Source organism: Diadema setosum, chromosome 8 (genome assembly GCF_964275005.1).
Source record: "Diadema setosum chromosome 8, eeDiaSeto1, whole genome shotgun sequence".
NCBI classification, from domain to species: Eukaryota; Metazoa; Echinodermata; class Echinoidea; order Diadematoida; family Diadematidae; genus Diadema; species Diadema setosum.
In genome coordinates, this window is record NC_092692.1 from 22,566,915 (window position 1) to 22,594,191 (window position 27,277).

General features: G+C 38.8%; 1 protein-coding gene across 1 annotated transcript; it reads left to right on the plus strand.

Annotated features, from left to right (window-relative positions):
- Positions 1–212: 212 nt before the first annotated feature.
- Positions 213–21,197, plus strand: LOC140231424 (ubiquitin carboxyl-terminal hydrolase 22-like). Its single transcript, XM_072311545.1, has 13 exons — positions 213–638; positions 3,855–3,987; positions 5,834–5,947; positions 8,540–8,644; positions 9,790–9,962; positions 12,087–12,234; positions 12,931–13,033; positions 14,410–14,555; positions 15,282–15,384; positions 16,767–16,893; positions 17,238–17,386; positions 18,950–19,099; positions 19,883–21,197. The coding sequence occupies exons 1-13, from the start codon at positions 519–521 to the stop codon at positions 19,923–19,925; spliced, it is 1,614 nt and encodes a 537-aa protein (XP_072167646.1). The 5' UTR covers positions 213–518; the 3' UTR covers positions 19,926–21,197.
- Positions 21,198–27,277: the final 6,080 nt, after the last annotated feature.

Here is a 27,277-nt window from a genome sequence, read left to right on the forward strand (position 1 = left end):
GCGTTGGCAACAACCGTGCAAGCACCTGCACTAATCGACTCACTAAACCTAATGTAAAGCGCTCTAGTACATGTACAGGTATATCGCAAATACTCGTCCTATCCAACCAAGCCCAACGACAACTACAATATATGTCGCAGCTCCGTCTCCTGGGCTGGTGGTAACGAGAACTACTGTGCGTACTTATCGCGTACATACAAGGGAAACGCTATTTCAAAACAAGGGAGTCGAGAAGAGTTCAAAAACACTTGCGCTTGTTAGGAAAGAAGCTGCACATAGACGTTACATCGCAATTCTTATTAACCAGAGAGCTGAAGATCACGATGTAGGCCTCGGCGTTGTTATCGGTAACCTTTGTGTCACTGTATCGAGGTGTTTACTTTGTGACTCGATTGTCTTCGTTAGCCGAGAGCACAACTTTTACACGCGGCGAGTTCCCCGCTGGAACACGAAGACTGAAGGGAGGGAGCTGAGAGGTAGTCGCTGCCGGGCCCGTAACCGGGCAGCCCGGGCGAAGGATGAGCTTATCAGGTTGCCCGCATGTTGCCGCTTTCAAGGAGAGCAAGGGGACACATCCGTTTAGGATCATACAAGCTTACTTTGTGTCATGTAGCTCCGCAGAAAACATCAAGAGAAAAGTGAGCAGATTCCATCAGTGTCGATGTATCGTTTGTGCAGTTGACCCGTTACCTTTGTCCAGCTTCCAGAAAACCGACACTAGGCCTACCTTTCCTTCTTTTCCCTTTGTTCACTCCACCGGAATCTTGCCCCCTCCGTCATGAATACTACGCATTCAACTTGCAACAGATGTCTTGAATCAACATCACATTTGCAAGCTTAGGAATTTGATCATTACTATGATGGATGGTACAATTATATTTCTTGTCTGAAGGTTGTTGTTAGTTTTAAAAGTGTTCTCCACTTCCAAAAAGAGTTCAAATTAGTGAAATCTCTTCCTTACTGGATTGGCACATTGGGGTGCCTTCAGTTGCGGGAAGTAGTACTAAGTATGTATGGTTGGACCTACTACTCATCGACCGCCTAATGTTTATTTGCTCGATAAGAATATTTAACACTGAAATTCACGTAAAAAACTTGACGTACGTGATTGAGAAAATCCAGCACTATCAAATGCCGTTGTTCCCTTTTCGATTCGAAGTTTCAGTGCAAAAATATCGCCATCGAACTTGCGTGGCCTCGTTTCAGCTCCCCGCGGTAAAGCTCCTTATTGAGATCGACCGCTGTTTTTGCATTGACAATGCACGCAAACCGAGTTGTATTGAACACTGTATTGTACGAAGCTTTAGAAATTTTGTCCTTGATTAAAACAGTGAATTTTCGCGTTTTCCCACACCATCCTCATCAACGGTCAAAGCCAATCCATTTTTATGTGCTCTGCGCACGGTGAAGTGCGTACTGAGCGTTCTGTGTGCCAATGTATACGTGGTCGGTTTCAAAAAGGGTGGTCGATAGGTAGTAGAGCTACCATATATACTGTATATAAATATATATACACACATGTATGTCAGTGCTTTGAATGTATGATAAACAATATTCATCTTAGCTAATCTTAACCCGCACAAAATTGCAAATAGTCAAGTAGAGCATATTTATAGAAAATTATAAAACTTAAGAGTAAGACACAACAAGTTTTGACTCGCGTAGTCGTAAGGTAGAGGGAGAATGTTGTATAGTGTATTTCATTTTCATAAGCTGGGATAATCAGTACAACGGATTGTTGGTATTTTTACCCAAGGGGTGTTAAAAGAAAACCATAAGGTTTCCTTTATCCACTTGTCTTATCATGTGCACTTTTGTCTTTAATCCTCGTTATGCCTTAACAGTATAGAGACTCAGAATATGCAAGAGAGCCTGGAGAGCTAGGATGGAGGAGTCTCGTGATCGATAGTATCTCCTTCTTCTTCTTCCTGTCCAGTACAGTCCACCTTTGTGTATTGTTGTACTGTTGGCAGGCATGGTGTGGACATGTTTATGTACATTGCAGGTTAAAATAACTACATTTTGTACAGTGCAGCTACAAACACCCCATTCCCTTCTAGCGGAGTTGAATATCTTGCACCACTTGCTTAAACTGAGCTAAAGTGGTGCAATTGAAGGTATCCTGGGGCAGAGCACTCCTCTTGATTACTCCACAATGATATTTCTGTTGCTAACTATTTCCCACTCCCATTTTGCCCTAGCATAGAAACTAAGTGCACACATAAATAGATTTATAAGGGACTACATTGGGACTGATCGTGGGATGCTTCACATCCATAATGTTACAGACTGAGGGTGGTATTCTGACATCCTTCCTAGGAAGAAATTTCTTCCCAAGTTAGGATCTTTTCCAAAGTGGTATTCTGAAAATCTTCGTAAGTTTCTTCCTAAGTCTGTTCCTAAGTTTTTTTTCCTAAACTTAGGGAAAAAAAACTTAGGAAGGGGGTGGGAGTATGCAAATTTCTGACTTAGGAAGAAGTTGGTATTCTAGAATGCACTTGGGAAAGAATTTTAGGAAAATATTAAGGAAAGCCCCACCCCTGCCCTAAGTACGTTGTTAAGAATAGCAAGCTGCAAAACATTGTGATAGCCACACTTGTCATTCACTGCGCACAACATGTGCTATGATGCGCGAAATGGGCGTGGGGAAAGGGGACATGCCGCGCACACATGTATTTGACCCTACGTCATAGTAATATGCGATTGTCATTGGTTGGTTCCTTATGATACTGCATTTCGCATTGGCTTGAGAAAGGACATGGGCGGAGATAAGGATGGTCTAATTTGCATTAAGAAAGTTCCTAGGAAGAAATTTCAGAATACCAATTGTGTCTTTCCTAGGTACTTCCTAGGAACTCAGAAGTATGAGTATGGGTATAGGAAGATTTGAACTTAGGAAGATTTTCAGAATACCACCCTGAGAACATATGGGCACAGTGCAAGGCCTATCAACAGTCATTTGAAAATTGTCAAAACAAAATATGGGAGGATCAATTATAAAGTGCCCCTACTTCTACAAAGTAATGTCATTTACTAAAATGTTTGTCTATTTGGAAATAACCCCCCCCCCCAAAAAAAAAAAAAAAAAAAAAAAAAAAATGAATCATAAGACTTAGTTAGCTGGGCTCATAAGCATGACAGTAATCTCTGAATTATGGGACTGTGTAGGTGAGCAAAGCCTACTTCTCTTCTGCTGCTACTTATACTGTAAGTAAAAACATCAGAATACAGTATCCAGTAAATCACACCTTGATGGTCCTAAAATTTCTGCAGGCAACCAACTTCTTTATTGAGTCACATTGTCTCAGCCATCAGCTAATCAGCTAGAACAGGAGCTGCAAATCAGCCATGCACTTGCAGCTTACCTGAGTAAGCATGCACTGAGTTGTGGATCTACCAATTTGCCATCACGTGACGGTTTCTGCCTTCAGGGTCTTGAAATGTGCCTTTACACCCACTCATTAGAAAGACTTGGTAGCATGGGGATTCATGGGCGGTCCAATGCATTCACCGCCCATTAGGGTACATACGAAAACCACAAATAGCACCAGTCGGCAAATATGTGCATGCATCAAAACGTGCGCTCATTGGTTAACGGTCAACTCCAATCGAGATTCTGCGAGATTCTGTGTTTGTACTTACACAGAGATCGATGATAAAGCTGTACACAATTTGTTATGGGGAGTTACGGTATGTCCAAACTGGACCAGCCTTCTAGCTCCATGAGTCCCTGTGCTACAGGGTCTTCAAGTCCTTATTGTGCATAATTTTGTGCGTTTTCTGTTAATGTATTATGTATGTTAATCACCTTTCTTTTTTCTTTCCTTCCCTTTGTTTTAAATTTTCATTCTCAGGCTCGAGCTGGCAGCTGTCATGTCTGCCATAAGTGTAACCAGCGTCTACATTCATGTTTGCACTGTGTGTTTTTTGGCTGCTACACCATGGGACACATCCATGAACATGCCAGAACAACCCAACATAACCTAGGTGACTTCATTGTAGAGTGGTACAATGTGACTGAATTTGTCAAAAATAAAAGAAAGTATGTGAACGGCAAAAGTTCATGTGTGCTATGATCCTTGTGACTGAGAAGTTATATTCATGAACAATAAAATGCAACCTAATGGCCACTAATTTTAATTCATACCAATCATGGAAATCGTCTTAAGTCAAAATAGTCTTTTTCATGCAAATTTTGACAAACTAGCTCTATTCTACTGTAAATTGTGAAATGCTTCAGAATAAAAAAACAAAATTGTAACAAAATCATTATTTGCTCCAAGTCATGTATACTAAGCTGTATCAAAAATATGTTTCAGATATACATTGTAGATTAAAACAAGAATTTCATGTGTATGAAGCATGATTTATCCCTGACTTTCTGAACAAATGTTTTTCTAAGTAAGTTTCCAATCTGAAATTGCACAAGTACAATGAAATAGCAGGGGTAGCAGGGGACCCCAATGCCCCCAAATTATGAAATCTTTATTAAATATTCTTTTCTAGAACCTGAAATGGTAGAGCTAAGTTAGTGCTATGGGTAAGTATATTGGGGACTGTATTGTGAAGTTTTTTTTCATTATAGATCTTGGGATACCCCCTGTATGTGGGATGGGGGACCAAACTAGGGGCCAGTTATCGCATTTACACCTTCATGAAAACACATGGTCAAATTTTTACAAAACTATTATTATTCCTATGCTAGGATGATGTATTTGTACAAATGGTCACCATGCCCCATTTGGGAGCCCCCTGAAATTAAGGAATGGTGAAAATCATCATTTCTAGAACCAGAAGTGATGGAGTTAAAATGCTGTAAGTATGTTTGTGAGTGCAGTTTCCAAGTTTGTTCATGTCAGCATTAGAGGTGCCCCTGTTGAAATGGGGGCAATTTTCACATTTGTCACCAAACTTGGCAGGTATCAATAGGGTGATAGAATATTTGTACAAGTGGCCACATGCCTCCTGGGCTCCCAGGGGGTTCCCTCTCCCCCCTCCCATAAGGGAACCTGTTAAAAAAGTCTTCAATAAAACCATAAATGCTCTGAGTAAATACAATTTACACTAGTATGTGTACTTTGAAGTTTGTTTAAGGCAGATCCATGGGTGGTCCCACTGGGGCCGGGGCCGAATAGGGGGCCAGTTTTCACATATTGAACTTCTTTTTGAAAATGCATCATCAAATTTTCTACAAACTTGGCAGGTTTTATTGCCAATGTGATAGAATATACAAATGAACACCTTGCCCCAATAGAGGCCCCTTAAGTTTGCTCTGTTCTTCCTAATAATGGTCTATAAGAGTGCATGGAAGGTGAACTTGTGATACTCAAGGTAACCACTAAATTTAAAAGTTCCTATATTAATGTACCTGTTTATTTTAGCAGAACTCGCTGTCTTGTACAAATTTCATGACATATTGTGAATCCCTGTAGTGTTTTCTGTACTTTGATAAAATGCATCCTTGAATAAAGTGAAAATGATTAATAGATGAATATGTCCACTCTATGACTGTATAAACTCCTACATGTGATGCATGTGAACATTTTCTCCTCTGTACTACCTTTCATGGTTAATAGTTCCTGTTGTATTTGCATGTTGATGAGCAAATATCAAAGAATTTTGTGAGTTCTACCTGTCTGAAAACTTTGACAGATTTTTGTTTGCTTAAGAGTAGAAATGAGTGATAGGGTTTAACTGGTGTAGCGTTACTCAGCTATACAAAGTTTTTGTTTATGAAATACATGTCTTTTGTTCAAGAATTGGTTACTTTATGAGAAGTACAATTCTTCTCAATAAGGACTGCAATTTGTGTCATTTTCTTTTGAATGCTCAGCCATTGATATGACACACGGGACTGTATTCTGCTTTGCCTGTGCGGACTACGTTTACGACTCAGAGTTTGAACAGATAACGCAAGAAGAGAGATTGAGATGTTCAAAATTCCATGGTAAGCCCGTTGAACTGAAATTATATGCACTGCTGATATTTCACCCTCTTACTGTAATATTTGGTATATGGCAAGTGTTTTGTTTTATGACTCTTAAAGAGTTGACATGCTTGCGAAATCTCGCAAAGATATTGCCTCCCGTAACACAAATGTGCTGTAAAATGTCTCCCAAGGTCCCAATTTGCAAAGTATATTGTGTACACAGTAGTTTTTGTTCAATATTTCAGTTCGACTGTGCTTTGATTTTGATGTCAAATCTTACAAATGTAGCACATTTATGTCACTGCCCAGACAATGACTCTGTTCAGTTACATAGGTATGATTGCCTATTACCTCCCTACAGCTCACTGCTGCTGCTTCATAGCAATACTATTCAATACGCAGTTTGCTCGCCACATTGCGTATTGTATGTCGTTCGTTCTTTGTTCGTTTCCTGCTCACTAGCCACTCGCACCAGCTGATCTCATTGCATCTCGCTGCGTGTTCCCACGCTTTTAATAGCTGGTGTGTTGTTCATACTGCTTCGAGCCAGTTCACTCTCTGGTTGCAGCAGTGCATAAACATGAGTCATTTTACACAACTGGGCATAAACATCTTATCTTCTAATGAGTCTAAATTATAATTATAATAATGATAGGAAGATAGGATAAAGATAGGAAGGATGATGAGGATGATAATGATGTTGATAATAATTGTATTAATAGGGACTAATGATAATGATGATAACAATTATATTCTTTATTCAATGATTTGATGGTGATAATGCAGTGCATGACATATATTTCTGGGCCCATTTAAATTGTGAAGAGAGCATTTTTACTTCCATGAACATTGTTTGTTTGTTTGTTTGTTTTTTTTTTTTTGGGGGGGGGGGGAGAGGGGATGAAAACAGTACTGTAGTAAAACAAACATTGATAATTTTTTTTAGATGTATTTAATCATTTGATTTCATATGGAAAGCTATGAATTAGCTTTACTTTTTTTTCTGCATGGTTGTTTTTGTTTTCATTGGGGCCTTTATTTTGTCATGATTGCGTATACCTGCACTAAACCACTCATTGTCACTCGCTCATTGCTCAGTGTTACTCGCTTTCACTGTTTGCCACTCGTATCTGCTCGTAAGCAATTTGCCCTTGTGCTTGCTTGAGATAGTTTTTTTTTTAAAATTGTAAACTAGTGAGCGACTAGCACAGGCCTTTGCACTTGTCTGCATACAAAGTATGTAGTGAGCATGTATCATTGCGCTTTATTGGGTATGGCTGCATACTTATGTCTGTCTTAGGGCAAGACACAACAAAGGGTGATACACGACAATAAGCAAGCCGAATATGAAAAGGTGTGACAGTAGCATAACACTCAAACCATCCAGCCAGTATTGCCACACTCATTGTTTATTTACTGTAAAAGTGGAAATTTTCGCGGTGTTGAAATTTTCGTGCATTTCGCGCAACCAGAAACTAGTGCGAAAATAAAAGCACGCAAATATTTTTGCTTGCCATACGTTCCTGTGCGTGATGTCTTGATTCCGCGGAATTAAAAACACGCGAAACTCTTCTGACCCAGCCAAACGCGAAAAATTAGTTGCGCGAAAATATCCACTTTTACAGTAACTAAGAAGCTTGCCATCATTCCAGTTAAAAGTGTTTGTATAATAGGCATGACAAGTTTCAAATGTGAAACTGAATGACAGTCCATTTTACCCTATGACACATTATGGATCTATAGACCAATAAATGGATAAAATATGGTATATATATTTCTAGCAGTCACATCAACAGAGGTATAGACATGGGGCATATGGGTATGGACAAATCGTGCTGAAATGTGTTTGAGGTGTTCTTACTAGTCATATAGTGATGTCAATATGAGATGAATGAGTATCACATGGTTAAGAGTGTGTAATTGAATTACTTAATGCTTTATGAGGGCTGATGGAGACATCTCATGGTAGTCTACCATACAGCCTATGGCTATCATTTCTGGGAACCTTCCAATGTTTTGATACATCTTTTGCTGGCATATTGGTATATATATCCTATATGGTAAGAGAGACTGATATGCAACAGATTGCCTTTCTACTCTGAGTGACTTTGTGCTCCTAACAAGACTGTATTTGAGGGACCATCCCCAGAGAATACAGTATGGGGTAAGAGATTGCATAAAAGCAAATAGCACATTTCTCTTTTCTGTGAGTCAAAAGCTTTCCACACAAGAAAAAAAATCATATTTCATGTGAAATGTTAAACCAGGATACCATTGCAGCACCATGGCATTGATAGATAAGACAAAGGCTGCTAAAAACATGAAAGAATGATATGGGTTACTGAGATTATAATTCAAGGAAGTACTCTTGGTGCACAAAACATGCATTGCATGTGTGTGTTGTGGCATACACCTCTTTGTTGAATGTTTGCGGTATGAATCATTCTTGTGTGTATTTGGTAGTGAGCAGTAGTGCCCTTTGCTGTTTACACATGAATGGACAATCCTGTTTAGCATGAAGCCATAAAGTATGAAAACCCTTCGCTGTGTTACTCTTTTCTTCTCTTCTGTTTTGCCTATTTTTTTTTTTTTTTTGATTTTTCTATCTAGGTTCTAGTGTGCAAGGTTTCTCTGTATGGGAAGCCACAGGTTATGAGATTGAGCTCTTACGCAGGAACCCAAAGAGAAAGAAGGTCTCTGGGAGCTCCACCATAGGTTGGTATTTGAACTCCGTGGTTCTGTCTTATCAGTAGTGTAATATTCATTGCTTGCAGCTACTATAATAAAATCTGTCTCAAATCGTAGCAAGGTACTCCAGGTGCAGGACCCCAGTTCATTTCAATGTGTAATTATCACTACCACAGCAACAGCTATAGAGGTATTTCAATTTTTCAGACATTGACAGATGGATGTCATGACAACAAGTAAAGTTCTAAAAACTGGTTTGTCAGGACTATGGTAGTTGCAATACTTTTTAGTTACAAATGTTTTTACACACATACTGATATTACCATTATTTATCTGATATAAAGATATTATGCTTTATATAGAGATACATGTGAAAATAGAGAATCCATATTAATAGTCATAATGGTAGTAAAATCTATCTTGTGCTTTGCACAGCCATATGAAATATCAATACTCTGTGTAGAAAAAAAAATAATTAAAATCCTATCTATTCACAAAATTATAACTACAGAAGTTACAATTGATGTTATGATTCTGACCAACGCTTTGGTCAGAATGTTAATAGATAAAGAGTAAATGTCCATTACATTGAAGAAGTGAGAATTTTAATGTGGAAAAAGAAATGTGGAAGACTGTGTGAGTCATATTATAAGTGCAATTCCATACCACATTCAATTTGGTTTCAGTGAATAAAGTGAGGTCAAATAGGTGGAATAACCTAGGAAGAATGTGACTTTTTGTGGGGAAGAGTTGTAATTTCTAAATTACAACCAAAAACATGGAATTTGTGACATTTATGCACAAATCAAGGGAGCATTTTCGGTTGATGTCATCATCACCTCAGATATTTTGTAACTAGCATAATTATTCTGTGAAAATACATTAAACTTTACCCATTCATATAATTTTTATTTCATGTCTGACTTTGATGAAGCATAAGGATATCATAATGTTATGTCTGATTTGCCAGGGTGCTCTATTTATCAAGGTCAACTTGAACAAAGTGTCCTGTAATTACTGGAATGCTCTGACTGGGCAGAGAAAAATTATAGAAAACTTCAATAAAAATTTTGCTACAACCTACAGTTTGATTCTATGGACTTGTAAAGTATGGTACTTCCCCCATGCATTGAGAGATAATGAAGATCTCTGCTTTCTTCTCACTATTACAGGTCTTAGGGGATTAATCAACTTGGGCAACACATGCTTCATGAACTGCATCGTGCAAGCCCTGACCCATACTCCACTCCTCAGGGATTTCTTCCTCTCCGACAAGCACCACTGCACGGGGGAACAGAACCGGGACCAGTGTCTAGTGTGTGAAATGACCAGGGTATTTCAAGAGGTGAGTATGCAGCATTGATATCACTGGGTTTTTGGCACTGGTCAAGAGTTAGGTGTAATGGACATGTGGGATGCATTTAAAACTAGTCAGAGCTCATCCACTGTTAAATGCCTCCATGTTGTCGACAAAAAAAAAAACAAAACAAAACAAAACAAAACAAACAAACAAACAAACAAACAAACCAAAGAAGTGAAGTTGGAGATTCCATTGGAATAAGCTATACATTGTACCTTGCTGGAGAGTTCTATTTCTCAGCTGTACACCAGCTCCTTTTCAGACTTGTTCAGCTGACATACCTGACAAGCCATGAAACTGAAATGCATTTTTATGATACAAATAGGATGGGCCTGTTATAAACCTAACCTAGAGTACCTTGTGTATGGGAAGTAAAATGCAATTTTACAGTCTTATTCTCTTCTGTGTACACTAGTGATAGACATATCTGTAACTTTTCCTGGAACTTAGAAATGATCTCACATTTAAAGCATTTGTTGTTGTTGTTTGTTTATATATTACTTTTATTCAGCATTTAATCTCAGCCTTTCCTCATTACATATTGATAGAAAGTAACTTAGCTCTCATAGTTAAGTATGTGTATTGTGTGTGTGTGTATGAGTGTAACTGTGACTGTGACTGTGATGGTGTGTACATTTTTCTTTGCCCCATTCCTCTACCATTTTTTCAGGAAAATAGGTGAGGACATTTTGTTTGAAAATGTATGAAATATATCTGCTTCTAAGAAGTGATTCATTGCCTATACTTCAAGGATTTCTCTAGGAGAATTCACCCCCAGAAAGTTGTACTACAGCAAGAAGGTCAACCAAGTGTGAAGCCATGATAAACACTAGAGTAAAATTGAACAACTGATAAACAATTTTGTGAGAAGCAATTTTTTTATATAATCATGGGATTTGCCATGGTATGTATAGTATAGAGATTTTTACTGCAATACCGTTCCCAACAGGACTGATGGGATGACAGAGTGTAAGTGTAAAGTTTGAGAAGAGGGGAAATCTTTTGCTGGAAATTAGTTCTGAGCAGACCTAATCAATACAATGCAGTGAAAGAGAGTGTGCATTTGTGCGCTCTCCTAAAGCGAAGCAAACCATACCGTACCCACGCCATAGGAGCGCTTGAACGCTCCTAAAGTGTACTGTACCGAACTGAACCAAGCCAAAAATGGACCACTTCCCGATGTGCTTCAAAAAGGGCACCAAAAGCGTACCAAAGTTAGCATGTAAAGATTGCGCGTATCATGCACATACATCGCAATGCAAAGAGTTCATTCTCTTTGATCTGTAAGTAGTTTAAGTGCGGCAGATGAATGACCATCTTGCTACAAAATGTGTGACCCCCTCTAAAAATAACTCATGAGGTACGCTTTCTCCACAGAGTGCTCAAACAATGCAAACCTAGCACAGTACAGTTTGGTACGCTTTGGTTTGGTTCGCTTTGGTTCGCTTCGGAGTGCTCGAATGCACCGAGAGAAAGAGAGTTTATTATTGCAGAAGTTATGAAAGAACCAAGGAGACCACTCTCTGAGTGATAGAGCTGGCCTGGTGGGCAATTGATCTGGATGTGGTGGTGGGTTAGCATGGAGTAGAGATGCACTTTTTGCATGGTGTGCTGTCTTGTGGTACTGTGTTGTGCATCAGAAAATTGGATGGTTTCCTGGGCCCATCTGGTATGTCAGTGTATGATGGATGTCATGAGGCTCCTCTCTTCCCAGAAGACTTCATATAGTTGCTGTTTTGTGTGTTTGATGGTGGCTGATTTCTTCTATTTCCCAGGTTGTTGGCAGGCTTGATGTTCCTGAAGTACCTTGAGCTTGTGCAAGACATAGCATTTTGTAGACTCCTGGCTAGGTATTCTTGAGATTTGAATCCTTGTGAGTGTGGAGTGACAAGTGAAGTTTCTTGGTAGAGTGTGGTCTGACTTTGATGTTGACTTGCTTTAGTTCCTGCCCATCCTCAACCTATTACAGTAGAGCACTCTCGTGGAGGGAGTTAATGAAATGTGTAGTAGTGAAATGAAATGCTTGATACAAACTGAAGCTGCAGCACATATTAATTGTTTGTGTGTATCCTTCACATTTCTCATATTCTTGTCAACCTATGTCTGCAGTTCTATTCGGGCATTCGATCAGTGCACATTCCATACCGCTTGCTGCACCTCGTCTGGACACATGCCAGACACCTGGCTGGTTATGAGCAGCAGGATGCCCATGAGTTCTTCATTGCAGCTCTTGATGTCTTACACCGGCATTGTAAAGGTACCACTGATCGGAATTGCCAATTCTTTGAGATATGTACTAAAAAACTTGTCAGATTCAGAATGTTACATACTTGGATGAACAAGAATTATATGTTCCTATAAAACCAGAAATATTTTCAGCATGAAATTTTCATGAATTAGAGCTGATGGGTCTTTATGCGGCATGAAATTTTCACGAATCTTAGCTCCCAAAATAATTTCTTGCACCCAAAAATTTCTGGTTTTACAATATTCCCTTCCTCCATTTCCTGTTTACTATTCAGATGAGATAAAAATAATTTTATAGAGACATATAAGTATTATTCAATGCTGTTTGTATAATTTCCTCTTGTCTACTGCAAGAAAGGTTTTTATTCATACAGCTGAATTCCGTGCTTGAAGCCTTTGGTAGTTCGGTTTCACCAGAGGTGGTGACTCTTGTGGGATAATTTCACTGCTTTAATGGTTATTGATCTGTCTGTGGACATTGATGAAGGCAACAATCTGTCCATGCAAGTGAACTTTAAATCTAGAAATAAAAGGGGAAAATACCGTGATGCGGAACTTTTGATAATTATGCAGTTGCAACGACTCAAAAGAAAGAAAAATAATACCTGCAGTGGTGAAAATGGAAACAAACAGACAACAAGTCAGGAGATGATCAAATCCCAAAGAGTAGCTGTGGACTAATACACTGTCTTTTTTTCCCCAGCAGGACACAATGGAGTCTCGGGCAATAATCCCAATCATTGCAATTGTATCATTGACCAAATCTTCACCGGTGGGCTGCAGTCAGATGTGACATGCCAAGCATGCAAGTAAGTCAGCATGTTGATGACATTCCCTTAAACTTTCACCAACCTTTGCAGATGAAAACAAAAAAGGTCTTCACCAACCAGATATTTGGCAAATTGATTATGCTAAAAGTTGCACTGATGAAAGCACTTTTTTCCAAATGAACTGAAATAAATGAAATTAGAACAAATCTTGTGAACTTTCTTTCACGAAAATCTTAGTGTCCACATATCTCAAAGAGTTCTTAGCCATGAATATGATTCTGTTTTTGCACCTTTGACTTACTTTGAGAAAAAAAAATGTATCCTGCTTGATGTAGATCTGATTTTCACTACATATTGAGTGGAAAATATCTGCTTATAATATGAATATGAAAAACACTATTGATGTGAAACAACTTATTCAGAAAAAAATCAGTATTGTGATTTTGTGTTCAATTCTTGTCACTTTTGTCAGTATTTTAAAAATAATTTTGTCAGTGAAAATCAGAACAACTTTAGGTGAGGCACGATATGTCTCTAGCTACAACATACAAAGAAAGTGAAGTAGCAATTGTAGAAAATATCAATGCATCTGGGGTGTGCAGTCCATTATGTGTGTTTTCATTTGTGTTCAAATATACAGAGTACTGGCTACAGCAAGGAAAATCGGGCTCTCTCTTCAAACCTTGTTGGACCCCGTTTACAGTGCAGGGCCGAGCCCGGCCTCAGTTGCGCGGCCGAGCCTCGCAATTTTGTCCATTTACACTGTTGGGCTCGGCCGCGCTTTTAATTCAAACCTTTCAATATTTTGTCGTAGTGGCGCTCTGCTTGTAAACAAACGTAATTTGGTATAGTCTGGTTTTCAGACCCTTTGCCAACTAGACGAAGTCGCCGTTAAGGCAAAGGCCTTTGCCGAAGGAAAAATCTTTTGCAGGACAAAACCACCTTAAACTATACTAGCTTTCGACGTTGAGGGGGTTAATATCCTGAATAGCGAAATAGTATGGGCAGAGGGTCTGGAAGCCAGACTAAAATTGGCCGCGCATTTAGCCCAGTTTGCATTTACACCAAGAAGAGGCCGGGCTCGGCCGCGGCCAAGACCACCTCCAGAGCGAGGCCAAATGCAAGGCCAATTTTGGCCCCGCATTTGGCCTTTTGCGCGTTTACACTGAAGCGGGGCTTGGCTCGGCCGCGGCTCGGCCGCGGCCGAGCCTCGCACTGTAAACGGGGTCTTAGTTTCAGCTGCATTTCCAAATGATTAAGGATGCATTTTGTGCTTTGTGTGTGTGTGTGTGTGTTCTGCTTTTCTTGAATGAACTGATATTAAGAGTTTGCTTGTTCTTTTTTCCTGCTGATGTTCGTCCCAAGGACCATCTAGAAGTCACTGTCTCTTCATTGAATGTGTTTGTTTGTTTCAGGGGTATATCAACTACAGTCGATCCCTTTTGGGATATCTCACTAGACCTTGGCCCATCAAGTACTGGTAGTAGCAGCAGTGCTCCCCTCCCTGTTCCCCCCTCTCAACCTCCAGTAGGCGACTTTTCTGTAGACAGTAACTCTTCAGGTGAGTTAAAGAAAACATTGCTCAAGTGGCTGAGACTGACAGTAGGAATATACTAATTACTAGTGCCAGAATGGCTGTATGACAGATAGCTTAAGTATAGTGTAATGGGATGTAGTCTGATAGTTAGGTTATCATAGACATATAGTGTACTAGATATAATGTTTGATTTTATTAGTTGATTATAATTCACATTCTGAAGGGATGACTCCAGAAAGGACAAAAGGATGTGTTTCATTTAGCTTTACAGTATAAAGCATGTGTGTGGTAAAGCTGCCCAGCACACAGTTTGTCACTCTCATTCAATAGTCAAAGTAATATTTTTGCCAGATTTTGTAATATTGTGATTTTTATTCTTTATCACATATCAAATAAATGTTATACCTTGTCAGTCCTGATATTTGAATTTTTGCCCGATCCAAAAAATAAAAGTTGCAAAGACAAATGAGGTGCATATATTGTATATTGTCAATGATTAACAAAATTATTGCCTAAAATTTATCGTGTTGCAAACCTTGTTTCCAAAGTAGTCTAGAATATAAGCTTGAATTTTCGTTAAATTCTTGTCTGTTTGTATGTTTGCATATGCATGTGCTTTGTTTATATGATTGTGTGTGTGTCTGTGTGCAGGGAGGTGGAAAATGAAGCTCTTTCCACCTCCGTGGTGTGTGTATGGAGAGAGTTCTGTGATTGATTTTGTTGTCCCTCCATGCCACTCCTTCCTCTCAGGTTCCAGTACTAGTAGCAACAGTCTCCACAATGGTGATTCAGGCCTTATGTCACCTCCAGGGTTTGATGATGTACCACATTCCCTTGATGACTGCTTACGAAGGTAATTCAGAGGCTTTCTCTCTCCCCCTCTCTCCTCCTCCTCTCTCTCTCCTCCCTGTCTCTGTGAACAGATACCTGTATTGAACTACATACAGAGTATCAGTGTCGAGTGATTACCAGATTACTGAATCAAAATGAATAGTATGGTACAGTAGTCTCCGCTAAATCGGGTAGTATCTGGCAGAGCATTTCTTAACTGTTCAAGTGGAGATTACTGTACTTTTTTTTTTCTCTGTGAGAAACAATGACTCCTCTCATGAAGTCTGTTTATGATTCCAACAGACTGCTCTCACACAGGCAGTTGCTCCCTTCTGTCAGTTCTTGTGTACTTTTTTTTTTCCCTTCAGTCTATTTGGTATATACCAGTTGTTTTTTCAAGAGAATGTTTGATATCTCAAGTCAGCATCACACGTTGACCATGTCTCAATAGAATGTTGGCTATAATGAGCTTGTTCATAACCATTTTGTACCCAGACCCGTAGCTTTACTGGCCAAGCTTCTTCATTAGCATTCAGTAAGACATCTAAACTTGGCCTAGTTGTAGATTAGGAAGCCTGCTTAGGTGTAGCAGTGTGCAACAGTCCAACAGGAAGACCCTGATGACACAATGAGGATTTTGGTGATTAGATAATTTCTGTTTGATGACGGGTTGTTTACAGACATTTGTATCACTCAGCCAAGAAAGCTCTCCGTCATGCATGCCAGGTGGCAAACAAAACACAATAAGGTTTGAGGTCCATACCATAAACATGCTCTATGTAAGATCCTATCACTCTTTGAAGGCAGTGTTATCATGAGTGTGGTACACTGTATCAGGTAATGACAATGTGATACCAAATCACAAGTCCCTGTAAGTCTTTCTAAAGGGTAAGCCTATTGTGCACCAAAAAACTGATACATAGAATGGGGAAATCTGAAGAAACTTACAGGTTATGAGCCTATATTATTGAATGCCTGCAGTCAGGTTGCCATGTCTTAAATTGCTTTTTCCAATGATGACACCCATGCTTTGAAATATGATCACTGCACTGACTTTTCTGACTTCATTTTGTCAAGACTCTTCAGGTCAGCAAGGATGGCTTTACTGAAAACAAGTCACCCTGTATGGTCAGAAACTTCATTAAACCTGCAGTAAAAGCGTGTAAATTAAATCTGTTTGACTGGACTTACTTGTGAAAATCACAGAGAGAACAGTTTCGTGACTTGTCTGAGTCACTTCTTCAGCATCTCCGTAATTTTCACAAGTAAGTCCAGTCGAACAGATTTAATTTACACGCTTTTCGCATACTACCTGGATGAATCAAAATCTATATCGAAACCTGCAGTAGTATTTTTGACATGTAATGTACAAATATGTTTGTTCTCCACTTCTCTCCCGCCTAGATTCACCCGTCCAGAGTATTTGGGTAGCAGTGCAAAGATAAAGTGTAGTGTCTGTCAGAACTATCAGGAATCCACCAAGCAACTCACCATGAAAACACTACCACTGGTTGCATGCTTCCATTTGAAGGTGAGAAGTAATAGTGTCAACCAATGCTTTTAATGTCTGTTGCACTGTGCAGCTTATTTTGGATACATATGAGCCCTTTGCTGAGAGTGTTTACCTTTCTGACTGTGATATATGTACATAAAACTACAATCCAGCATATTTGGATTAATATATTTATTAGCATGCTGACAATTATATGTACAAAAAGCATGTTCCTGTCTTCTTTTTCACTTAATGCGGGTAGCATTTAGTCAGTTCATGTATCTTTTATTAGCAATAAAAGTGATATTTGTGATTATGATGGAAGTTGTGACCTGCAAGTGACTACCATTTGTGCCTTCTGTTTTTTTCTTTTAATGCAATAGAGATTCGAGCACTCAACCAGATTTAGGAAAAAGATCTCAACGTTTATATCCTTCCCACACGAGTTAGACATGACGCCATACATGTCTACTCACCGTAGAGCCAATGGTCACCACCATAGGCAGAACAGGACAACTACCTCAGATAATCAGTGAGTATCTCACAAAGCCTGACTCTCCCTTTCTTCTTCTCCTTGATCTACTCCTGGCAGTCTAGCTTTGGCTCTCATTCAGACATAGAATTAGTGATAGTAGCACATGACATTGTTTCATCAGCCTTCTTATCTTCTCATTATGTTATAACACTTTGGCTGAGATGATAAATTTGGCTTTTTCTATTGCGATTCAAGATAGGTTTTCCCAACGTTATGTAGCTTTGATATTGAACAGCAAACATATTTCCTGCAATGTTGCTGTGTAATGAATCTGGATCATGTGTGTTCTTGAACGTCCTCTTTTTTTTTTTTTTTTTTTTGGTGTGTGGTATGTCATAAGTGTACATTGAATATAATGGGTTGTTCAAGTTGTGTGTTGGATTTGATGAAAAACATATTCTGTGTTCAAGCGCTTAAAGGGGATGGCTGGTAACCGATCAGTAGGAATCAATGGGAATGCTGGGGGATGATTGTTCCAATCCTTGTGGGATTCATTTAAGAGTACATTATATATCTATTGTTGTGTGAAAATTATTTGCTTCAGAATGGTCTCATATTCAAGTAATGTTGTAGTTCAATGATCAACGATCGCCCCGTCACTGTACAGGCATGCTAACCTGGAAACATTGAACTGCACATTACTTGAATATGAGACCATTCTGAAGCAAATAATTTTCACACAACAATAGATATATAATGTACTCTTAAATGAATCCCACATGGATTGCAACAATCATCCCCCAGCATTCCCACTGATTCCCACTGATCAGTTACTAGCCATCCCCTTTAAAAGGGAACCAAACCATACCTTACTGTACCATAGCATACCAGTCTGGGAATGTTCAAGCGCTCTGTGGAGAAAGCATACCTCATGAGTTAATTTTTGGACTCGAGTCAGAGGGGGTCACATGTTTTGTAGCAACAAGGTCATGCACCTTGCGCGCTTAACACTACTTACAGGTTTCCCTAACAGCAGAGAGTCAACTCTTTGTATTATAACGTTGTGCGTGTTATGTGCATTCTTCTCATGCCAACTTTTGGTTCAGTACTGAACACTTTTGAAGCACATCGAGAAGTGGCCCACTTTTGGCTTGGTATGTTATGGTACAGTAGACTTTGGGAGAGTTTGAGTGCTCCTTTGATGCGGGTATAGTATGGTGCACCACGCTGAAGGAGAGAGCTGGAAGTTACCCATAAACCTTCATATAGGAGACTACCGGATATTTGAGCTTTTGTTAACCACTGCAAACAGTATCAAGGTTTGTGAATTACACCAGTTAACTGGTTAAACCTGAATATATCAAGCCAGTCCCTCAGTGTAAAAATATTCTTTTGTATGTCTACATTAGCATCTACAAACAGATTTTAAAACCAAAAGTAGCACTCTGAGAATTAGTCCCAAGCAGATTTGATATGTAAGTGTTCTTCTCAGTTGAGGTTGAACAAACCAGTGTATTGATCATTGGGATAGTTTGCACTTTGTGTGTTGATGTTCTAATATTACGAGATCTTGCCTACAGAAGATGTAACCCTTGTGCTTTGGTGTCTCCTTTTCTCCAGATATTCACTCTTTGCTGTAGTCAATCACCATGGTTCCCTGGAGGCAGGTCATTACACCTGCTATGTCAGGCAGCACCATGACCAGTGGTTCAAGTGTGACGATGCCCTCATCACCAAGGCAACCGTTCATGATGTTCTCCACAGTGAAGGGTGAGACAAGTCACTTGTCAGGAGAGAAGCTGTTACAGTGCACTCGCGTTATAACAAAATTCTTGTTACGATGAAGTAACATTTCAGTGCCGTAGATTTTCATCTGTATATCTTTGGGCGCTGTAGTGTTCGGCTCTTCAGAAATTTTGATACAACAAAAGAGAACTGCCGGTCCTGAGGACTTCGTTATAACGGGAGTGGCTTGTAGCATCAATTTACCATTGCCAGAATGTGACATCATCATTGCTTCAACAATGCTTACTTCCTTTCCTGAGATTCTTATTGTATTACCTATTGTACTTAACAACCTGTTTTTGTTTTTGTGGGTTTTTTTTTTAACCCCGTATGCTAATCATATAAATCATTTTGCAATTGATTTTTTCTTGACTAATTTGCAAGTCTTATCACATGATTTTCAAAGGGTTATACAAACATGTACAAGGTTTGCAGCCCTGCCACTTTAAATCTATATTTTATGAGGGATTATCTAAAGTCATATTCTTCCTTTGTCACTGGACACTGACACATTTTGAATTACAGGGATATTTTTGTGACTGTTTGATTTATTTATATGTAAATACCGGAGTGTGTAGTGTGATTCCATTTAGTGCAGCAGCACTTTTGTTTATTGAGACTTCTTGTCACATTGCAAGGTACCAGATACTTGCAAATATAAAGTGGTTTATTTTCTTGAAGTCTTCAAAAAGAGTGTAGTGAAAGTGCAATGTAACCTTCTGCATTAAGTTGACAAAGAGAATCTGTTCTTGTTTTGTTCTCACTCAGGTACCTTTTATTCTATCACAAACGGATCCTGGAGTACGAGTGATGCCAGGACCGTCTCGAGGACAGCGATTCCTCCTGAAGTGGTCCTAGCACTCCTGCCCTCATCAGGGCGGCTCGGATGCAATCTATCCATTTTATTTGTGTGTGAAAAAAACAACAGATAAAATCAATTGAAACTGAGATGAAAGACGTAGGGGGCTAAAATGCCTAGAAATGAACCAGAGCCTTGCTGGCTCTCCTGTCACTGAGTCCCAACTGTGTCAGTTGTAGTATGTTCCTGTGCCTGTTTTCATGTATGAAGGTATGTGTGTAGGGACGTAGGTTTGTGCTTAACCATGAATAGTCTGCCTGAGTGAACACATAGAGACAGAGCAGCACAGCTGTGAGGGTAGCTATGATGATAGTATTCACAACCAGTCCTCGTTGAGATGACTTCTTTTATGTCCCATGATGACTGCAAATGTATAGAAGCAAAGGGAAATGATTTAATACTGACGTCAAATAAAGCTGCCCAGCACATTTTATTTCTCTCCTTGTTAATATCATGTAAGCAGTTAGTGTGTGAGCATCTCTTCCTGGCCCTGGCTGGACTCTAGTCCCTAGCAACAGACTGTGGTGGTATCTCATTGAAAAGGCTGGATCAGTGTTTGTCTCTTCCACCAACATACCACCTTATGACAGGAATAGAATGAAGCACTGCAGTTGTCTTACTGTATGAATCGGAGTCTGATGAGATTGGAGATCTCTGATGTATCCCTGTCAGCTCAGAAAGCTTTTGCCTTCATTCAAGTGAGCAGCCATTATTTCTAAAACTCGTGAGGTTGGTTCATCGAGAGAATTATGTGCATTATAGCCTATGATATTTACTTCTCATTTCAGTATCTCAAGCCATTTGAGGATATATTACAGCAATCAAATGAGAGAAAAAGAAATCATAAAATGTCTGTAATTCATGAGTCAACCTCCTCTCTCATTGTAGGAAAGCAGTTCCTTGCAATTCTTTGTTAATTTGGGAGTGGTAGGTCCCCAGAAACTAGATTTTAGGGCTGTTTCATGATCATTTGAATGGAGTGGAATTTTAAGTGCAATTTCCATCAGATATTTTGAGTCATAAAAGTAGAAGCATTTCTGCAACTTAAAGACACCACTATGTTCCTACACATATCATAGAAGCTGAGAAGCATACACACAACACAACTCTGATAAAGCAACATATTACTGTAGCCAGTATCATCATGCAAGACTATGTGTGAGTCATGAGTCAGTCCCCTCTCTCATTGTGGAGACAAATACTACTCTCCCGTCAAGACATCAAGGAGTAGGCATATGGGAAAGAAATTAAGCTCTTTAAGTGTGACTTTCCATCATAATCTATGTATACAGTGACTGTTAGGTGAGCATTTGATAAGTAATACCTGTTTGCCAATTGTGTAGCAAAATGATTCCAATAGACGGCATAGAATGATCTAATAAAAAAGAAAGCAAATGAAATTTTTCCAGTTTATCAAAGGTAGAAGCCTTCATGTACTTAAAGAGAACCATGGAGAACACAAGACAATTGGCAAGTCTGTATGTAAAGCTGTGCATTATCTGTAAGGTGTTCAACCATAATACCCCATTCCACAGAGATTTGTTCTCAGCGGTCACTTGTTGGAAACAAAGGTTGTTTCTTCCGGCCACCCACCGAAGTGTGTCGGATGGCAGTCTGATGAATATGACTTGTGATGGTCAACCTTCAGGTCAGTCTCAGACAAGCTGGGTGTGATCTGATGAGGAAGATTGTCCAGTGAGAATCACACATGACAGGTCTGAGACTGATTCAATAGTCCACCAACACAGGTCAGATTCATCAGACTGTGACCTGATACACTATGGTGTGTGACCGGAAGCAACAAACTTTGTTTCCAACGAGTGACCGATAAGAAGAATGTGGAATGGGGGTATTACTGAAGAGCAATGGCTGCAAATGGAAATCATGATGAATGTAAAAGTAGAGAAGTATGGCACTGTGATATAACAATATAATAGCTTGGGAAATATGATTTTACAATGGAGCAACATGATTTGAGAGAGATACTTGGGACCAAATTATGGTGTGACAATGTGACTTTACCTTTTTTGGTACTCATAGAGTATCCATTTTCCATTATCTACTGGATTTTTTTTAAGATGCCTAACAGAATGCCAAGTACATCAGAGTATGTTCATACTGGAGACAGAGTGTGCCTATGCTGTAAGTCAAGCCTACAGTGAACAGCTTTGGTCTTGGGTATAATGGCTTAAAAGCATAACCTGGCTTGTGATGTGATAAGGTTTCATACTCGGTACAAAGTGACCAGATTTTTCCTCAGTTCTTCTTTTAAGTCCTCAAATATGTCACAAAACCTCCAGGACTGTCTTCAATGAATTTAATAATCTGCACCCTACTCTATAAATTGGTAAATAATTTCATGTTGTTCCACTCCCCTGTTAGAATGCCTCACAAGACATGGATTGAAGCTTTTTGAATAGATTGCATTGATGAAAATTATAGCATGTATTATACAACACGGTAACTTTCCTGCTATGAAACATTTAATCTGATGGAATGCAGTTTCTACGAAGATTATTACATTAGACCTTCAACCCTGCTTCCTGTTATATATTTGCATGCACATCTGTGAACAAGAATTCCGTTGACATCACAAGTACTGGCAGTATTTTATGATATCTCTGGAAGTTTATGGCCAAAAACAAAAACAAAAAAGCAAAAAAAACAATTTGTTCTCATATTATTACCATATGTGGCAAGGAAAGATAAAAATTGATGAACTGCAAAGAGGCATATGAATATGTATGAGAATGATAATTTTGAGTACATTCATGGCATTGGAAGTAAGTACCTCATTGTCTTGCCTGTGCTGCTACACCAATGATTATGTGACAACTTATGGCCATTTCCCTTAGTGTTAGATTGCACAACACAAAGTGTGCATGGGAAAACTGCTCAATGGCCATTCCTGTCCTGAAGATTCCTTTTCCTTTCTTTTTTTAATAGCTCCATTTTCTCAAGTTTCTTGGGAAACACAGACTGTAACTGTTGTTACTTTAATGTTGAATTACTGATAGGTAATTCTTTTGTAGTGATTTTTTCCTTAAAAACTATAGATTGACATATCTGCTATCCTCTCCATATATTTTTTTTCATTGGAATCCCAGAAGGAATTATGTAGAAAATGTTATAGATGTGTATATCTTGAGCCCCGTTTTACCAGAGCCTTTCAAACCAGAGTTACCGCAACATCCGGGCGTTTTTTTATAAATTTATTTATTTATTTTTTTACGCGGTCCCCACAAAATGTTGCTTGGAACTTCTGCCAAACCCCTTCCCTATCCAGCTAGAGAGTAATTACCCCCAACATTACCCTGACAACCCTTCTGTTAAATTGCTCTCGCGGTAACATTCCTTTGATACACTCGGCACACATGCACAACAGTCCAAACAGAATGAGACTCCACTGTCTGATCACGTGTAGGGAGTGTAACCACACCCCCTTCGTGCAGGACCGGGTAGGTTGTTATGGAAACCTACCTGGAGAAGGTTTTTGGTATGACATGTGTCCGTTAAAACAGTACCCCTCGCTCTTTCCTGCAGTTTTATTGCCCGAGGCGAGGAATTTTGTTTTCCGGGTGTTGTCCCAATGTTGTGGGGATGAGGCCTGTTAAAACACGGCTTAAGGGTGCAAAGGAACAACACTTAGAAGAATATGACTTTAGATTGAATAGGATGTGTTGATTTTGATTATTTGGCACTGTGGATATTGAAGTGACATGTCTCTTAAAATGCTGTGCCACACAATTTGAACTGTTATACACTTGTTACTGTTAACTCAGGTGCTTTTTGCATGTACTGGATAAAAATGTATGTATATTTGTTACAATTTACAATCTTGTTTGATATGTCATTTTTTTGCAGACTATGAAATTGTTCTTTTCTGTCAGGGAAAGCAAGTAAAGTAGTAAGAAATCAACTTTCTAGAGGATGCCTGTTAGTATACATATCCAAAGGGTATGCTAGTGAACACAGCTTGACTGTTGTGTATATTACTCTTTGTGGATATAGAAGCTATGACCATGAATGGTGTCAGAAAGCTCCCCAGTGAAGGTTTTACAAAGTCAGAGAATGTTGACTGGATAGTCTTGTTGTTTGAAGTAAGTAAATCAACCAGAATGGTAGCCTTTTGAAAGCTTAAACTGGCAATGCACAATGAGGTTTCTGTAAACTCACTCAGTCTACGTTTATGCTGCACATAAGAGGGCCCAAAATAAAATGTTTTTTTTTCCACTTCCTTGGGGTGACTGATCATACTTCGGATGATGAAGGACCATATATCCCTCACATTTAGCAGAGTAGTTTGGCTCTTTGCAAAATATTGAATTTTTGACTTTTGAAACAGAAGAGCAGTGGTCTCATGACATGATATTCACGCAATCTAGACATTATTTCTATAGGTGGAAGTAACAGATGAATGAGATAGTCATAGTGAGTTCTTTTTTCTTAGCTGCTTTTGCTCTAGCTTTACACAATGTCTTGTATTTTACTGTCTCGTCAAAAAATAACTTGCCCATTAGGACATATTCCTTGCAAAGTGTGACAAAATATTACTGGCAGATACAAGATACAAGTAAAATTATTATCAAAATAATACTGGCAGAGACTCCAACTCTCCCGTTTTCGAAGGGAGATCTCCCGCCGAAAACCCATTTTTGCAAAATCTCCCGTTCTCCCGTTTTGAGATTTAATTTCTCCCGCCCTGGCTCAATGTCTCCCATTGGAAAGGATTTCTTACTTATTGCTATCGTATGTTGCAAAAATAAGCCTTAGATAGCACCAGAGAGCATCTATAACCCTAGGAACTTCGCGCTTCGCACACATTAACTTGGAGTCTCCCGTTTGCTAGGGGTTTGGGCGGGAGAATCTCCAGATCAGAAGGTGCTTCGGGTTGGAGTCTCTGATACTGGTTGATGTTTGCTCACAAGATAATGTTTACAACAAAATCTGTTTGCTAATATGATATTCGTTTTTATTTTTTTCTGTCTCCAATGGTCACTCTAGTTTCTGTTGTGATGTTGAAGCATTGACAGTAAATTATTATGACTGCAGTATGTGTGTTTATATATTGACAGCATCATGGCTCATACTGATAGGTGTATTGTTATTATCACTATTATTATTATTATTATTATTATTATCATTATTATTATTATTATTATTTCATTTCCTTCATTATCTTTATTATTACATCTTAATCACAGGGCCTGAGGTGCTTGTCTAGGTGAGGGTTAGCACATCTTGATTGTGCATACATAAAGCCATGGGTTGAGTGTGTTCTGTGATCCAACCATATTCAAATCAACGTTGTCCTGCCTATCACACACCCATTATTGTCTACATGTGTTACTACCTACAAAGGATATACTATTAGGACAGATGAGAATCATACAGTGTATGGGGGAATGCTGCCGGACACACAAATCTTAATTGATATACATGCAAGAATCCCAAATATAAGTTCTGTGTACCATCAGGAGAGGTTTCCTTAGTGTAGAGTGGTGTTATTCCTCATGGTAACATTTCTGTGAAATATTTCAAACTCCTGTATGAACCATCCAAACAAGGTCAAAAAAAAAAAAAAAAAGGAAATTAAAAATGTAATAAATAAAATACATCTGACTAGTTCCTTGCCAAATCATGTAGACTGCACATTGAATCATTGTCTGGAATTCTGTTTAAATTTTGGAAGGAGTTTGACCATGAGTAAAAATATTGATGAAAGCACCAATTGAATGGCAACTTTGTATTGATGATAATATATATAAAGTTATGGAGTAGCCTACGCGTATGTTTGCATGAATAAGTTATGTCTGTTAAGCAAGAGAACAATTTTCAGCATGGTTAATCAACAGAGAGTTTCACACACACTGTGCTCCAACAGGAATGCTTGGTATATCATCTACATATGGTATTTGCAATTGTCTTGTTATTATTTTTTCCTAGTCCTCAGCAAAACTGGAATTTAATGCTTTGCAAATTTATTCATAATGAACAATAGATATGAGCTGTTCCATGAGCCACCCATAGATTACAGTATGAAAAATGTGATATACCTGGGCCCCGTTTTATCAAGATAAAAGTTAGCGTTGATTGTGAAATCAACTCTAACTTTGGTCAACTTAAAGTTGGCTATAACTTTAAATCAACTTTAAGTTTCCGTTTTACGAAGAGACCTAATAGTCTATTATAGTTATAGCTGATCACCATGACTTAATTATTGATTTAGTCAAGAGAACGTGGATTAAGCCTTTGTAGGAAGTTCCTCACTACTATAACACCACACATAAGGCTTCAGAAAAATATTGCAATGAAAGCAAAATGAAGAATAGATAAGCTGTAATGTTAGATCTTCTATTAACAGTGTACATGTACAATTACCAATTTGGTTCCTGCACAAATATCCTCTCAGTATAATGATTCACATGGCAACATGATCCCATGTGATGAAAAGAGAGGTATGCCATACAGGTGTGACAAGACCAAGGTTGTAGTACTCCTATTGCTTAAATTCAGTGATCATCCCATTATGCCTCTTGGTGTATATTGTTTGGTCATGACTGGTGGAAACGTGTGTTAGGAACCATGCTCCCTTGGTGTATTACTATTTCATAGTTAGCAGTACACAAGGTTTTATTATTTCCTCTGGCCATAAAGGGATGTGGTGGTATGGAACTATTAGAGTTGATTGGATGATATGCTCATGTCTCATGTCAAGATTTGCACAGGTATTGTATGGATCTGAATAAAGCATGAAAATGAAAATTTTAGCAATTGGGGAAAAAGTTTGAGCACATGCCTGCTTGGTAGTTGTGTTTCTTTCCTCTTTACATCTGTTGGCCAGGTGTACAATGAAATGTATCAGGTAAGTAATAGCTGTGCTATGTGCATGCAGATGTATGCTAGTGTTTGGAGACACATTATTTAAGGGAAGATAGGTGGTTCATATTGCGTTCATATTTGCCACTAGTAAGCAGCATCTATTTGCCAAAGTGCAGTATTTGTGTGAAATATATTGAGATTGAAAAGATGCCCATTGGTCAATTGTCATTTGAAAGGGACCACAGACTGTCAGACAAGGTCTATTTCCTCATGTTCTTTTGTTTGGCATCTGCAAGTGTACCGGTATGTATTGTAAGTACCAGGATGTGGGTGCTTATGTTCTTGACCACTATTATTTATTTTTGTTTTGTTTTTTATGTGAAAGGCTGAAATTCCTAAGAAAATTGCAGATAGAGCAGGTCTGTGCCATTTATTTTAAATGATGTTAATTTCAATTTGTCATGTCGATTGCATGAATGAAA

Excerpts from the sequence above, each read along its gene's own strand:
- LOC140231424 (XM_072311545.1), top strand. The coding sequence starts at position 519 with ATGAGCTTATCAGGTTGCCCGCATGTTGCCGCTTTCAAGGAGAGCAAG. Across the intron at positions 17,387-18,949 it reads ACAACTACCTCAGATAATCA|ATATTCACTCTTTGCTGTAG; the intron begins GTGAGTATCTCA and ends CCTTTTCTCCAG. Across the intron at positions 19,100-19,882 it reads GATGTTCTCCACAGTGAAGG|GTACCTTTTATTCTATCACA; the intron begins GTGAGACAAGTC and ends GTTCTCACTCAG.